This window comes from Passer montanus, unplaced genomic scaffold (assembly GCF_014805655.1).
Source record: "Passer montanus isolate IOZ18808 unplaced genomic scaffold, ASM1480565v1 scaffold21, whole genome shotgun sequence".
Lineage (NCBI taxonomy): Eukaryota > Metazoa > Chordata > Aves > Passeriformes > Passeridae > Passer > Passer montanus.
Window position 1 is genome coordinate 15,155,194 of NW_024366703.1, and position 17,065 is coordinate 15,172,258.

General features: G+C 44.3%; 1 protein-coding gene across 12 annotated transcripts in view; it reads left to right on the forward strand.

Annotated features, from left to right (window-relative positions):
- Window positions 1-17,065, forward strand: part of TACC2 (transforming acidic coiled-coil containing protein 2) — a 127,996-nt gene that overhangs the window by 55,961 nt on the left and 54,970 nt on the right. For all 12 annotated transcript variants that reach the window (XM_039709225.1, XM_039709233.1, XM_039709227.1 and 9 more), the window contains exon 7: window positions 3,628-3,759. In XM_039709225.1, the coding sequence (XP_039565159.1) occupies window positions 3,628-3,759 (132 nt within the window). The remainder of the gene's footprint in view (window positions 1-3,627; window positions 3,760-17,065) is intronic.

Here is a 17,065-nt window from a genome sequence, read left to right on the forward strand (position 1 = left end):
CTTTCCTGTCCAGGTTGTTGTCGCTTGCCAGCTTCCCTGTGAGCCTGGCAGAGGGGTTTCCTGCTGTCCCAGCGGTAGAAAACCCGGAGGTTTTCTCTGTGCCACTGTGCCCACCCCCCGGGGGCAGCTGGTTGGCAGAGGAGGGGTTAAATCAGTGCAGCTGCACCCCTGCTTTAACTCCTGTGTGTTCAGTCCTGGTGCAGCTCCTCCTGCAGCAGCAGCTCTGCTGACTTCCCTGGCTTTGCTAACAACATAAAGTTGGAGTAAGTGAAAGTGTTAAAACACTGGGATTATGCTCACATAGCAAGACTGGGCTTTTCTCACCCAAGGGAGGAGCCTCAGTGATGTTTTTTTATTTCATGTCATTGCCTTATCTGTCATCAGCAATTCACCTGTGTCTTGGAGCAGATTATTGCTGATATAAGTAAAATAATCTTATTAAAGTCTCTGCTTTTTTTGGCATTTTATGTAGAAGCACTGCACCACTGCATTTCAGTGTGGCTGGATACAATTCCCTAATGCACACACATGTGATGTCTCTGTGCTGCCTACTGGGTACCTCTGTGAAATGGAAATGTTGCAGGGGCTCTGAATGCCACGGTGTTATTCCTCTGTCTGCAGTAAGGTGCAATCATAAAGAGTTTGCCCCCAAAATATTTAGTTATTTATTAAATTTGCTTTTGTTTCTGTGTATTTCCCCATCAGGGGTGTCACATAATGCAGATGGTGTGCACTTGGACTGGGAAAAAATAATGGTGCTTGCATTGATGGGGGTCAGTTTGTGCTAAATGGCTTCCAGATGGCAGGGCAGAGTGAGAGATCAGGTTGTCCCTCCATCTGTCCAGTCAGGAAACTCTATCTTTATTTGGCTTCTTGAGGGTGACTGGCTGCCTCTGTCCTGCTGGTAACATATTGATCAGGGACACCATGCTAGCATCTGCTGGTAAGATTTTATTTATCTACAGAGAAGTGCCCTGAAAAGAATTAGCTAAAAGTTCACTGGTGGTTCTGCCAAGCATTTTTGTTCAGCAGTGAAAGGCCAAGTTCACTCTGATTTGCCAGTACATGTTGCTCTAGGAGAAGTTTTGGCCAGACACAGCTTTCTCTTTACTCTGCAGGTGCAGAGCTCTGCAACAGGACTTCTGTGTTGTACGAGGAATGTTTGGGTTGGAAAGGTAGAGAAGGCAAATAAGAGCCATGTCTGTACAAGACCACAGCTTAGCTGGGCTCCAGGTTAGCGGTGTGAAACACTTCTGAGCAGTGTCTGTTCCCTGCAACTTCCTTCCTGCCTTGTGGGGGAAAAAACCCAAACCTGCAAATGCCCAGGAAAAAATGACAGCTTAGAAGGCACTTGCTGCATGTGTTTTGGGTTGTACTTCTCAGTGTTGGCAGCACAGACAGGGAGTACCCACGTTTATCTGTGCACACAGATAGTCAGAAAATTATTTTTGAGGTTTACTTATAAGAGACAGTGCTTGAAAATGCTTGTTTTCTAATCAGCTTGACTCCACAGGATAAATACTGGTCAATGTATAGTTTATTGTGCACTGAGAAGGCTTGGGCCTTTTGGTAGTGTTCTTGCAACCATTGAAGTATTACTAGTTGAGAAAAAAGTTTCATAGAAAATCTTGTTTTAATGAGAGCTGTGGAGAGGTTTTAATGTAGCCTCTTGATGTCTGAGGTGATAAAAGTCCCATGAGTTGACACATGGACCCCAGTTGATGCAGGCTTAGGCTGGAGAGCTCAGAGTGGACAGAAAGTCTGTGTTTTGGGCAGGGTTTCTGTTCTGTGCTCCCCTGCCTCAGTTTGTGCAGTCTGTCAGAGCAGGAGGAGCAGGAGGCAGGGTTTTGGGAAGCATGGGGAGCAGAGCTTTTCCAGAAATCCTGGTGTGTTGGTGGCAAGCTTTGCTTTAGTGTTGGGAATGACACTCATTAGTCAAAATATCTGTGAAAAAGGTTTCATTTGAAGGGCTGCAGATGATCATTAGGAGCTGTGTGGGTGAAACAGGTGCTGCTGTAAGACTGGGGCAGCTTTGTGTCCATAACACCAGGGCCATCATTTATGTGCCTTTGGTGCTCGTGCTTGGCTGGGCCCTCTTGTGAATTATTTGGGTTTTGCAGCTCTTTGTTTGCTCTCCAAACAGATGTTCAGCATTCACTTATTTTTAGCAGTTCACTTTTTACTGCTTTAAAAATCTTACTTTCACTGCTCTCCCTGTGCCCCTATATAGTTACAGCCTTGGTATAGAGAGGATGCTGTTACTATATTAGTACAGAGACATTTTTAGCCAAGGACAAAGGCCTTTGCATGAAAAAGGAAACAGCCTGCTTTCTAATCATTATTTATTTATTTGTTTGTATTCACTTGATGGGGCTGAAAATTTCATGTGTCTGTGTTAGCATCAGGCCAGTTTGGACAAACAGAAGGAAGGAAAGGAAGGAAGGAAGGAGTGAGGAAAGCAGAGATAATTTCTTAGAAGAGATATCTGGGTAGTTGTCCCATATGGCACAAAGCAGCTTGTGGATGTAAGCTAATCAAGGTGAACTACACTCAAAAAGAGCTTTGGTGATCTTGGGAGCTGAGTGGACACTTTGGGAAGTGGCTGTTCTCGTGCTCCTGTGTGTTGTGACTAAAATCAGGGATGTGGTTTGGGCTTGTCCTGTTTGTACACCAAAGAAGGGAACAGCCTGTCCCTGGACCTTACTAATTCTTCACCAGTAACACAATTCCATCTGCTGCCTACAATTCCAGTGTAATTACTGGGGGAAGAGGAGAGAAAAATTTGAAAGGAATGACTAAGATGGCTGTTTATATTTAATTCAGGAAACCTGTAAGAAGCTTGTCAGCCACGTCCTGTTTCCATCAACACTTCCATCAGCATTTGTGTCTGTATCTCTGGCAGCAGCACCAGCAGGAGGGGAGGCTGCTGTGTGTGGCTGCTGCCCCAGGACATTTGTGTCCCTCTGGTGTGCCCTGGAAGGGACAGTGTGGCATGACAAGACCTCAGACTCCTCCTGCTTTTGTGACATGAAGTCACTGGTTATTTAGTTCCTTTTCTGTTAATGAGTGTGCCTGAGAGCAGGAGGAGCTGTGTGGTTACTGCCCTGCTCCTGAGCATGGGGCTTTGCTGAGCAGAGGGACTTCACATCCATGGGATGAGTTCTGAGATTACCATGTTTAGCTTTACAGCCTAGGGAGAGCTTTTAAAGTAGCAGAATGCTTTAGTCCCTGATTTTAGGGTGTTTTTTTTTTAAACACAAATTGCTTAATCGAATGTTTATATTGTACAATGAGGAGAAAGGGAGCAAAGCAGTCATTAGTGATTTATTTATTATACTGATTTCATATACAGTTAAATTCTCTAGCACTTAATGTTATGGTCTGTGAGAGCTGTCAAGACTTTGCAATATTATTGATGATGTGGTCAGCTGAGAAGTGAAGTGAAATAATGTTTGGAGGAAGAAGTAATTTGTGGGAGGTGGGAGAGAGAGGGAATTCAGGAGGGGATGATGTGCTCCTTACAGCTCCTTGTAGATCCAGCCAAAGTTCATCCTATAAAGAGACTTCATTAAAGCTTCATGGGCATTTCTGAAATTTGTCAGCTTATTTTTAATACCTGTTTTGCAGCACTTCCAAGCCTGATAGCTGCAAGGGAGTCGATAACCACGTTTCTGAGGATGTACCTTTGGCTGTGGCCCCTGGTGATGGTGTAGAGCCGCCTGCTGAAGAAACCAAAGGTTTCACAAGGGAAAAAAAAAGGTATTGTGTGATTTCAGTTGTTAGAAGACTTTTCCATGTCTTTACATGTTTGGTTAAGAAATGTTTCTAGTGTGAAAGAGGCTGACTGAGTTTGACAGGTGTTTTGTCTAAGTTACATGAACACTTTGCTGCTGCATTTTAAATCAAACTGTTAGATTTATCAAGACCTGGCTAATCCAGTGTATCTACTCCAAAATACCAGAAGAGGGAGCTTAGGCTACACTGGTTTTTACTATGCTGATCTTTCCTTCTGTTTTTAAACTATTATTTTTTTTTTTAGTTTTTTCCCCCACTAACTTTCTTGAATTAAAGATTGTTGTGTTGTTTTGGTTGGTTTCTGGGTGTGAAGCTGTGCAAGATCAGATCCTTTTTAAGAGGATTGTTCTGCTCATTTCCCTTCAGATGTTGCCAGCAAGTTCCCCACCCCACACCTGATTTGCATTGTCACTGTCAGTAGTGAAGGAAGTTTTTCAGCTTGGTTTCACTCTTGCTGAATAAATGTTACCAAAGTTAAATGTTTCACTGCCTCAGATTTACACTGACTGTTGCCATAGTGTTTGATAGGTGCTCCAGCACATTTTTTGCTTTGAAAACCCCAAAACTGTGTCAGACTCATAGAATTATATGGGTTGGAAGGAACCATAAAGATCATGTCCCAGTCATCCCATCTCAAATATAGTTGAGACATGTGCTTGGATATTCCTGTCTGAGGTGATTAACCAGTCTGCTCTTGGGGCTCAGCAATCAAGGCCTGCCCTTGTTGTGACATCTATTAATGGAAAAGGTCACAGCACAGCTGAGAATATGAAATGGGCACTCCCTGGGGAGCAGCATTCTCCACCCCACCAATACCCACTGGCAGCTTGTGACAAGTGGGATGCAAGACAGGAGACACCACGGGAAATGCAGTTATGCCACCACAGCTCTGCTCAGAAATGTCAAAAGATGCTGCTGTCAGCAGGAGGGTACTCTGAATTATGAATTAAAATGTACACAATAGATGTGTTCTGCTGTGGAACTGAACACAAAGAGCTGTTAGCAAATGCTGCTGAAAAAACTATCGACTAATATCTACGAAACGTTATTAATTATTTCTTCTAAATTCCTCATGGTTTTGATCAGAAAAATGGTGTCTCCACCTTTAGTGTATGTGCTGCTGAGGCACAGTTAGGCCAGGTCTTTATAGTATTTTCCTCCATTACACTGCAGTGCACAAACCTGTATACCATTGATGGAGAACAGAAGTGTTTTGCTCCGGTTTGCAATTTCTGTCATCTGGAGAGGATTTTCTCTGTTGAAGGGTAGATACAATGGTTATCATCTAAAAATGGAGAAAAATGGGCAGGTGAGGTTTTAAGTTGGAAAATGCTCACCCTGAGATGTTAGTTCTTTCCAGAGAATCATCCAAAATTGTTTAAGCTTTATGGATATTCTGGGAGTGCTGTAGTGCAGTCAAAAATTACCGTTGTTTACAAATCCAAATTGGAACCACTAAAACATGGGGATTTTCTTTTCCTTTTCAATACAATTCAGCTTCAACGACAGGAGAAGTAACTTTAGAACTCTGCAGGCAAGCAGAGCTGCTGTGCTTACATATTTAGATTGGCTTGTGCCTCTGAAGTTTCTGGTTTGTTTTGATATTGATGTGTGTTTAATAATGTAAATGTCTGTATGTGCATAAGAAACTCTTGGCATTGGACACTTTCAGAGGTGGGAAGTCCACAGCCTCTTTGGGCAACATGTTGTATTAGTAGAACTTCTTAATGCAGAATCCAAATCCAGCCTAGGATGTCAGCAGCCCAAATGTGCACTCCCAGCATCTTCATTATCTGCTTGGAGCCTGCTTTTACAGCTTTCTCAATCTTTTTACCTTTTCTATTTCCCACATCATGCCTTGAGAATAGTGATCGTGTCACCCACAGCTTCTTTCTGTAAAGTTGAACTGATTTGTATATTAATGGAAATTAAAGGTGAGAATTAGAATTGTTTGTGGGACTAAAGATAATTTTTCCACCCTCTTGAAAGGCAAAAATATTACTGTCCAAATAGCTGTCTGCTGTTGTAATCAGCCCCTTTTGTAAATACTTCTGAGGCTACCGTGCATTTTTATGTGATTCCTGTGTATTGAGTCAAATCAGCCATGGAAAATAATAGCCTGCAAATTGGTTATGTTTCACTTTGTCACATTGATGGGAAGTGTCTGGCAAGGTGCTGAACTCGTGCAACTGCTGGGCCACTCTGATTTTCTGTAAAATGGATCCTTGAGGCATTGCAGTCTCCTCTATGATTATGATGATCACATTGTGAACTGTGTCACAGACACTTCATAATTTGATAGAAGTGCTGAAATGCTGCTAGAGAGTAGCTGATTCTTTATGGAAGCCCCATGGACAGAGCTGGAAAGTCTCTGAGGAGCTGCTCCATCCCTTTGTGCTGTGGGAAAAGAGATGGACATGACTTGTTCTGGAGAACAAAACCCAAGTGCTGGTTTTGAGCATGTCCTCTGCTGTAGCCTCACTGCTTGCTTTGAAAATTGCACCTGTGATGTTCTGTGTCACTGGTGGGAATGGAGAGCTGGGCCCTCCCTCTTGTCAGATACCAGGGCAGCTTTCTTTCAAAAGCTACAGCAGACTGGAGTCTGAACATTTTAGAGACTTTGGATAGACAGGGAATGTCTGTTGATCTCTGAAATCAAATACACATTTCTGTCTTACCTAATTTTCCTGAAATGAGCCTGGAACCAATTGGAAGCACAGCAACAAATCTCTCTGAAAGCAGAAAGTCACAAAATTGTTTACACAAAGCTCTACTTTCTGTGTTGTTGGTTTCCAAAATGTTTCATAATGCTTCCCCAGGAGGAAGCAAAGCTGAAGAATTGGTGTCAGGCAGAAAAACAGGATAAGCTTTATAACTTCTGGGTTTTATTTGCTTGATTTTGTGTTGAAAACAAGTTTTCTCCTTTTGCCCACCTTCAGAGAGGCTTGGTGTGAAACTGAGGAAATAAAAATCAATGTATTGCCTTCATTTTGGACCAACACTGATAATCCTAGACTGACTTGCTTTTAATGATGTACTCAAAACCAAGAAGGGATTAAATGGGATTCAAAAACTCAAGGGTTTTTCCCTTGAGTGAATTTAACCCTTTTGAAAGGAATGTGTTACAACATTTAAGTTTACAAGTGCATTGAGCAAGGAAGAGATGAGAAGTGCAAGTGTGGGATATAAATGCCTCTGTCCTTCCAAAATGTGGGAGTTTGCTGGTTTTTTGGGTTTGGGGATTTTCTGGGGCAGAAGGAAGATGTAGTTTTGTGGGTTTTATGTTTGTCATGTGAACTGGATAGTAGTAGTGTGTGTCTGGACTGTCTGGTACACGAGTGAAGTGATACTTTTTTCAGGATAGCATCAGTCAGGAGACAAAAAAATGAAGTTGTTTAATGCTTGTAAACCAAACCCAAGGATTTTTGTTGAGGCCTTGTGGCTGACACCATGAAAAGCATTTGCCTGAAAAACAGCATAAAAACTAGATCCCTTCCACATAACCAGCCAGCCTGTAAAAAATGGACAGGAATGAGCCACAGTGCTGCTTTTCATCAATTTCCCCCATTCCAGGTTTTTAAATGAAATTGTCTCCTGAGTGGTGTGTTCAGTACTGCTCAGCCCCAGGCAGGAGGATGCTTTGTGTAGACATCTTCAGTTTATTATTAATAGCATCAAACTCTGGGGTGTCTGCTGCGTTTCAAGCCCAAGACATTGTGGATTTTCTTGTAGCTGGGTGTGGGACTGGCATGGTGGTGTTATCTGGGTGACCCCATGATGTGGGGGGACAGTTAATAAATAGCTGCCAGCAGCTCCATTTTTAAAAGACAAAGCATTAATGGGTGCTTGACACAAGTGGGAAATGTCACCTGTTTTCTAACCACTTGCTGGTTGGGAATTTGGGCTCTCTGGCGTGTTCTGCCTGCAGGTTTGCTCAAAGAGAGCAATTATTTGTGTGTCTTGTAAAGCTGCTCTCAGTCTGAGGCCGGGACAAAAGGGTGATGGTAGCCCTCTGTTTGCCTGTTATTCCTGTGTATTTTACAGGTTCCCTCAGGCAATTTATGGTAATTTGCTTGCTGCTAGAACAGGTTCAGCAGCATGAAAATGAAAATGTCGTTACACTAATTAATCCATCCACAAGGAGTCTTAGAGCAGCATTGATCATTCTGCATCCTACAAAAACCATGGCAGTAAATATTCAGAAATTACACTCCTGGCTTGGGATGCTGTTCCTTGGCACTGTGACACACACAGTGACAGCTCCTGACACTGCCAGGAGGGTGGAGGACGTGTATGGGACCACCTCTTGTCCTAGAGCAGGTAATAAATGAGCTAAGACTGTTGTCAGGTGTGGTTTGTATTTGTGAATAATCACTGTTATGCTAAAATATGGCATGTGCTTTTGGGGTGCTCTGATGCTAAATCTTCTGAAAACAAAAGCTTAGAGAAGCCATTGAGACACACTATACATACTTCAGACCAATTTTGTGTTAACTCTCATGAAATCAAATTGAAGCTGCAAGCTGACTTCTTTAAGGCAGTCATTTGGGCACCCATCCTCAGCAGCCACAGCAGAGCCTTGCACCAGGGGGGAATGCTCTTCTTGTCTGGTTTCTTCATCCTGCATTTTCATCATCTAATTCTTTACTTGGGCCCTGAGGCCAGCAGGCCTTTGGATTCTTCTTGCTGAAATCTGCAACAAGGTGCTCCCAGAGAGCATTATCAGCACTGATCTCGTCAGCTGAGGGCAGGTGCATAAAACCCTTAAAAACGCCAGTCCCCTCCTGGCATGAGGCATCCTTTCCTGACAAGCCTGGCTCCAGCTGCCCTAGGGATCTTAACAACTCAGGATGTTTAGAGACTTAAAAAGAAGCGTGGAAGCAAGATGAGCTCCTGTCATCTGTGATGGTGTTTTTGCAATTCTGTTGTTCGGAAATGTCAACAGAATTTGGGCATTTGGCTCGTGGACATGGTGTGCAGAGGCATATTTGGCAGGAAAACAAAACCCCTCCTTTGGTGTGGTGATGCTTGTGGTCCCAATTCAAAGCCCAGGCCAGACATTTGGTAAATGGGAGTTTAAAGTTTTGTTTGTGATCCGAGGAATTCAGGCCTGGCTCTTACAGCAGTAGCATGATGGAGCCCAAAATGAAACAGAAGTGTCTGTGCCTTGGCAGGAGGGGAAAGGAGAGGAGCAGAGGGTGCAGGAGTGAGGTGTGAGGGGTTTGGCTGTCCTGACCCCAAATTCTGTCTCCTCTGTGAGAGGAGAGCCCTGCTCCTTCAGGGCAGCACCCACACCCAGGGCTGTGCTCAGCTCCTGGGAACCTCATCTCCCACTTGCTGTGGCTCCTGAGTTCCATGGGAAGTTTGGAACGTGGAATGCTGCGGGGTGTGCAGTTCTCACGTCGCTGATTGTGATTCACTGCCGGCCCCTGAAAGCCTGAGCCCCCCAGCAGCACCAGGGCCCCTTTTGTTATCCTTCCTCTGCGTTTCACATGCTGGACATTTCAATAACTAAGCAGGCATCGTGGTTATTCATAACTCCTAATGCCATTAATCGCACTTGCAATTTAGATTAAGCAGTGACCTTAGCAACCAGGCAGTGATCAGCAGGGAGGGGGCACGATTATTTATGCTTTGTCTTGTTTTTATTTTTATTTGAAACGCACTCTGATGTTTGTTTCGTGTCAGCTTCAGTGTCCATCATCACAGGTCTCTCCTGTTTTCTTGGAATTAGCAGATGTCAGTGGGCTCAGGCTCAAAACTCTGGGACATTGTGTGTTTTCTATTGTGTGTTTTCCTGAGGAGTGTATCAATGCAAATAAAGCGCTCACACTATGTTAGTCTAGATAAGTGGTGGAGCAGACAATGTGTCTATCAAAGTATTTGATCTGTAAGAACAAGTTAAATCTGTGAAGCTTTACACCTTGTGTTGTGTGGTGGTGTATAACTTTGTACCACGGTGACGTGGATAGGGCTGTGTTGTGCCAGGTGATGTACAGAGGCAATTGAACAAATTGCTTCTGTTTTCCTTGAAAACTGTATTGAAAAATATCCCGCTGATTTAACACTCTGTAATTATTTTATTTCTCAGATTTCATTTACGCTCTCCAGTTGTGAATGAATGCCCCACTCTTAGACCATTAAAATATAAATGCTGAGAAAAAACTAATCCAAAACCTACAGCTAACAAAAAACCAGCAAACCCATAGTTTCAGTTTGAAGGTCTGTCACTCTCCATGTAGGGCTGAATTTCTGGTTTATCTGTACTGGAATGGAATTAAGCTAATGAGAAGTGGATTTTAGAAGGATGGCAATAAATGTATGTTTAAATGGCTAATTACAGACTATAATAATATGTTAACTATACCGTGGCCATAAACTGCAGTGCATGTCTATTTATTAGGCACTGCTGAAGCATAGATGTTCCAATTTGTATTAACCTTTCACTGCTTTTTTGCCAGTATACCAAAATGGGATAAATTTGTTGTGTTTCAGCTAACTTCTGTATTTGTTCTTTTATTTGCAGCACAAAGGCGCTCATAGAAATAAGGGAGAGAAAGAAAGAAATTTGCTTTTTTTTCACTGCTCTTAGTAGCTGATAGCAGCAAGAGGTCACAGCTTGGCCCTTCAGGAGGTGGTTTGGGTTCTCATCTTTCAAAATAATAAAGATTTTTAATTGTAAATGATGGTAGGCTCACATACAGTACTGTGCTGTTCTGGTTTTGGCTAGAATAGGGTTAATTTTCTTCTATTCCCTGAAACAAAAAAAAAAAAATAAAAATTGAATCATACCTCTAGAGACAGACTGAGAATGGGTTTGGTGGGGTTTCTGTGCTTAGACTTTCTGAAGGAGGTAGTGACAGCAGCAGTGTTAAATGTTGTCCCTGTCCCACAGCAGTGCAGGTGGTGAGCTGGAGCATGGAGTGACCTGGCTGGAATAAAAAAGTACATGATGAATGTGGTCTCACAGAGATTCCTTGTGGCACATCTCAGGGCATGACATAGGATTGGAGTCAACAAGAAAATGGGAAGAACCAAAGGAAGCCCCTTGTAAATGCCTTGTGGTGTTCCAGGAACACAACAACACAGGAACACAACAACAAGAAGGAGCTTCAGCTCCTTGAGAAGGAAGTTTAAATTACTGTCCTCTAAGGAAGTGGAGATTATAAGATAAATCCTCTCTTGCTCTCTGAGACAGGGAGATGAGACTAAGGAGCAAAAATCTGACTACAGGAGCAAGAAAGTTTGATTTGCAGAATGAAAACAAAGCAAAAGGAGATAAAGCTGTCCCAGGACCGACAATATGCATGGTGAGCAAAGAAGCACAGAAATATGCACAACATGTTTAAACTTCCGTGGTTTTGTGCAGCCTATCATGAAGAATGCTTGAATTCTTTAAAAACCTGTCAGCTGCCTGCTGTATAAGCCCTAGAGAGATGAACCCCAGCCCTGAGTGCCCACATGGCTGCAGACAGCCTGCTCAGCCTTCCCTGGAGCACAAAGAGCAGCTCTGCTCCTGGGAGACCTGCACTTCTGGATCAGCAGAGGCCAGGGAGGGCTGGTGCTCCTGCAGGGCTTTCAGAGCAGGCTCTCCAGCCTTGGGTGTCCTAAAAGGGCTGGCAGCACTGCACTTCAAAAGGTGTCAGTGTTTTATGTGCTAATGTGCTCTCTAACACAGCCAGCCTCTCCAGGCACGGCTTTGCTTTGCCACTCTGTCCATACAGAGTCAGATTTTTCAAGCAGTTTGGTCCTTTCAGTCCTTTAAGAGAGATGTTGCTGTTCCTTGGCAGTCTGATATTGAGGACAGCCTTGCCATGAACCCTTTGATTCCAGGCAGCTTACAAATAAGAGATGCTCTGGGGTGAAAACTTCTTCCCAAGCTGCATTCAAGGCTTTGGGGTCCAAAACCAGTATCATTTAAATAAGTAATTTTATATATATATATACATATATGCATAAAAATTATTGAGGGGGAGAATTATGTTTAAACAATAATCTGTTTTTTTAAATATTTCGCCATCTTTTGTTTGGTTGGGTTATTTTATTATTTTTTTGTAGGCAGTACTGTTCCTTAGAGCTGTGGCAGCAGCATTCAGATACCAGAGAAATCCCATTTTTGCTTGGGATGATTGGTTTTGCTCTGTCTTTTTATTTTCTTTTTGATGGTGTTTGTTTCTGCACAGTACCTCAATAATGCATTGCAGCTAGGAGGTACAGCTTAATATTCACCCCTCCTTCCCTAGGGAATAGATGTGTGAGGAAGGCTTTTCTTTCAGCAGGCTCTTTGATGTTCTCTCTGTGTGTGCATATGTGGTCATGTTTATAACTTGTGTAAATGCCTGGCACGATGGACACTGAAGCCAAGAGCAAAGAAACAAAACATAAATTTCAGTATCTCAAACCTTATCATGGTCCTGCTCAGCATTGTTTTTTGATTGAAGCCAAAAATTTCAAATGGGGTGCAAGTGACCAAAGTTTGAATTTATATATAAACATGAAATGGAATAAGACCAAATATTTAGGAATCTGTAGAGTGTTTTAAACAACTAATCAGTGGACATCCAGTTTCAATAAAACATTAATTTAATAGAAGGCAAAATATGGCTCTTGCTTAAATGGGTGAAAGAGGCAGAAAGAGAAAATAATTAATTCTAAAGGATGGTACTGAATATTTAAACAGGATTTTCAGCAGTGGGATCACAATAAGTTGTTACATGGCTTTTAAACCCTAGGCTGAAGTGCCTAGGGCATCTTTAAATCCTTTGAAGCTACAATGGGATTTTTTTCTTTCTGAGCTACATCTGTGTGTTTTTAAGGTTCCAGAGAAGTTCTTACCAAATGTACTCAGAGTGTCAACACAGTTCTTGTATTTTTATAAGCCCACACTAAATTTAGTGCTAAGTTGATGCTTCTTGGCAGGCCTAAAGGGTGAGCTGGGGCCAGGCAGGAGAGGTGGAGCTCCTCTCATCTGAGGTATTTCTTACCAGTCAGGATGGGCTGCAGCTTTGTAGTGTAACACATTTTATGGCCAAATCAGAAGTAAATCTGCGTTTTGGCCTCTTGCACAGGTTGGCCAGAGACATCAGTTTAGCATTTCTTATTGCATCCCACAGGCAACAAACTCTCTCCAGTGCAAGGCTCAGTTACAGCAGTTTTTTGTGAAAAACCATGGCCAGGAGGAGTTCACGTTGCTGCAGCTGAGCTGCTTGGCCAAGGCTCAGTTACAGCACAGTTTTTTTGTGGAAAACCATGGCCAGGAGGAGTTCACGTTGCTGCAGCTGAGCTGCTTGGATGGTTATTTCTCAGAGGGAAGAGAGAAATCCTGTCCTCTTCATGAGCAGGAGAAGCTCAGAGGCGGTGAGCTGTCCTCAGGTGAATCTCTGAGCTGTGCACAAGAACTGGGGAGGGAGGGAGGGAGGGGAGGAGGAGGCAGTGCCTTGCCTGTGACACCCCTCACCATAACCCCGCGCCCCCTGTGACCCAGACAGAACGTGCAGAGTGAGCAGGGCCACAGCTGGGCTCCAGGGGCTGAAGCCCTTCCTTCTGCAGGTTTGCCAAGACCTGCACTTCTGTGCAATTCCAGTGTTTGTTGCATAGAAACATTGGAGAATGGAAAAAAAAACCCTTCTGCACTGTACAGCTCCTGAAAGGACCATGCTGCCTCAGAATAGGATTCAATCCCAGCCTTCTTTTATTAGGGCTTTGTTTATTTAATAAATGTGCATGTGAAACTTGAAGGAGTTGACACAGGCATTTTAAGTGTATTCTTTGCACTTGTTAGGAGTATCCCTGTTTCCCTCACTGTCAGGACAGTGTCCCTGTTTGACTCACTGCCAGGACAAGCAGTGCCTGTGTTCTCCCTCTTGGCCTCCAGGTACCTGGTAGGGCTTTACTTAATTTGGTGTTTGCCTTTCTAGGGATTTTTCTTGTCTCTGAGTCTTCCTTTTCTCTGTAACAAATGCAATCCAGCAGGGAGCTATTATGATATTCAAAGACTACATAGAGCTGTCACACACTAAAGTGAGGCTGAGCTGTAAGCTCAGCCTAACAGGGACTGTGGATACAGACATGGAATTTTAGTCTGTTGGCCAGTACCATTGATTTCCCATACTGGATGGAAATCCTGCAGTGTTTAACCGTTTCAAATCTACTGCCAAGGAGTATATAGGGCATTTTCATACACTTTATGTACTTGTTCCTTACTTGTGAGTGGCAAATACAGAGGGTGTAGTGAGCTGCCACCACCTTGGCAAGGGAGGATCAGAGCTGGGCACTGCTGCAGAGTTTGGGGTCACTTGTGGCTCAGGCACCCAGCCCTGCTCCTGAAGTTCTGGAGCTCAGTCCCTGAGAGAGGCAGTGCTGCTGCTTCTCTGCTGGACTTGGGATGAGTCCTGAGCAATGACATGCTAGAAATGAGGGTTTGGCTTCTATCAGAAACAAAACAACCCCAAAATTATAACTTGCTGGGAAGCTTGTGGCTGAGCAAAGTGCTGGCTCACAGGCTTTCCTCCATAGTTTAAAAAAAGTAGGGAAAAGAAAAATGTAATTTATCTTGATGCTGTTCAGAAAACAGAATTAAATTTTAGGCAGCCTCTGGAAATGAAAAGTTCTTAATCTTTGCTAAATATCCTTGTTTCCTCTTATCTCAAGAGCAATTTATTGTGGGTGCACCCAGAGAATCAGAACCTTAAGCATGTATTCAGTAGTCATTCTCCTGTCAAGCAAGAAAACCCAACTGGATTTCCATTTATGCAAGCATAATGGAAACTGTTGAAAGCATGAGCCTAATGAGGCCTCCACTAGAGCATAAAAGCTGTGCTGTGGTAGGTGCTTGGAATTCAGCACGTTTTAATATTTTTGTTAAATTTATCTGATCCTTTTGACCCCTCCGCCCTGTGATGTATCCAGAATTGTTACATAGCCTCAAGCCATTTGTATCCCTAGAGTTTCATTCCTGATACAGGCAGCAGTGCGACTGATTTTTATTTTTTTTTCTCCTTTAATGATGTGAAACATGGCTTGTATGTGAATCATCTGTTATTTGCCGGCGACAGGGATGTGGAGAGCGATGGTGCCCATCCTTTTCAGCATCTTAGAATTCCCAGTGCCCTGGCACCTCCTCGGTGGCAGAAGGACAAGCTGATTTGCAGGATTTGGAATGCTGTGATCTTAAAGATCCTCCCCACCTATATTAAGCATCCCTGTCCAGCCAGGGGGTCTGTGCAGGCAGGACCAGAATGGTTAAAGCGCCCCAGTGTCGGATGGAGCTGCTCCCACTTTGCCTTGTTTACCTTGGCTGCTCATGATATCCTCCCTACGTTCCTGGCGGAAGATTCCATTTGTTTTCCCGCAAGAGGGATGAGCTGGTTCGTGGAGGGAGAGGAGGGCGGCCGTTCTGCCGGTGGAGGCTCCGTGCCCGCGTCCCGGTGAGCGCGCTGCCGGGGCTGGGGCGGGGAGCGCCCGGCGCACACGTGCATTTGCATTTCAAATCGGCCGAGTCAACACAATGCAATGGTCCTGCCTGCAGGTCCTTAGAGAGCCACGGGAGCTGACGATGTGTGCTTAAAGGGAGGGTCTGCTTTTCTTCGTCTTCTTCTTTTTATTTTTTTTAATTTTTTTTAAGCCGGTTTCCATAGCCAATAGTACCGCGCCTGCACCGGAGCTGTTTGGACCACTGTTGTTTAGCAGATGATTACCCCGTCACAGCGGCCGGGATTGTGTTTTATTTTATAAACACCGTTCATCTGGACAAGAAAAAAAAAAAAAAAAAAAAAAAAAAAAGAAAAACAACAAAACAAACAAAAAACAAACCCGAACCCGATCAGCGACCCACCGCCAAAACTGGCAACGCTTCAGAGAGGAGAAGCTGCCGAAGTGTTCGTGCCTGTGCTGCCACTGATGCGAGCAGCTGTTCCCATCTGCACTGCAGCACCGCAGCCTCCACAGAGCCGGAGCTGCCGGGGCTGCTCGCCGGGGGGATTCCGGAGGAAGCCGGCCTTGCTGTCGCCTAGCCCCGAGCCCAGGGCACGCTGAGGATGGGAGGCTCGCAGTCCCTGCAGCAGGCACAGGCAGGCGGCCTGGTCCGGGAGCCGTCCGAGGCCATGTAAGTGCGGGCGCCGTGCCGTCGCCAGGCTGGGCGCTGCCCTGGGGGTGTCTGAGGCCTTTGTTCGGCGCGGGGCAGAGCCGGGCTCCGGGCGGGCTCCGTGCCGCTGCCAGGGCACCCCGCTCCGTGTGTGTGCACGCTGTCCTTCTGGCTTGCCGTGTTTTGGGTGTGTGGTCCGTCAAACACTGTGGCCATTCCCAGCCAGCGGCACCCCGGCCGCTCCCCTCCCCAAGCCCCCCGGCACCTCCGTGTGTTCGGTGTAGAGCGGAGCTCCGGTTCGCTGGGCTTTTTTCAGGGCTTTTCTCCGCACGGATGCTGGTTTTTCAGGTCGCATCAAGCCTGTCGCATCCATCCCTGTCGTGGTGTTACATCCTCTCTGAAGCATAAGCAAGGTGTCCTTAGATCTCACTGAAGGCCGGCTCGGAAGGATTTGCTGGGGGAGGGAGGAAAAAGCAGCCAATTTGTGCTTGTTCAGAGCGAGTTAGCGCTTTCCTGGGTGGCTAAATCACATATAAAACTGCAGAAATGTGCATGTGCATGCAGGAATAGCAGCATCATTTCCCATTTGTAAATAGGATTTTGTAGTTTATTGGTAGAGGATTTGTCAGTTTACTTAGCCAACAGTCTTTTCTCCTAAACCCTCCACCCCAGGCTGGTAAGCTGGAATGCTAGAACATGGACCTTACCTCTGAATGGGTTTTGGAAGGACTGCCTTGTCTCCTTTTGTCAGTACAGTTATATAAATCACATTTATCTTAACATGTCTGACTACTACGTTCACTACCAAATATGTATTTTGGTAAGTTTTAGGTTTTTATCCATTAGGGCTAGTCTACAAATGAATCTCATCTAGGTCTCTTTCTTTTTTTTTATTTTATTTAATGTGTGCTTGTTAAGGTAGCTCTGATTATGGTTGAAACATCATTTGTGTGTTTGAGATAAGTGCTTCGGAGCCATTGGGGAATGATAGAGCAGTAAGTGATAGTTTTGCCTCTGTAATAGGCCTTACAAGTGGGTGTCTGCTCTCTATTGTCATATTCCAGTGGATCAGCAGATAGCTTTGCTTGACAGTGTCTTGTTATATTTGTAAGATAGAGGCCTAACAGCTTTTCTGCATCCTTTGTTCTTTTGATGCGTAGCTTCAGCAATTAATATTTTTTCCCCTAT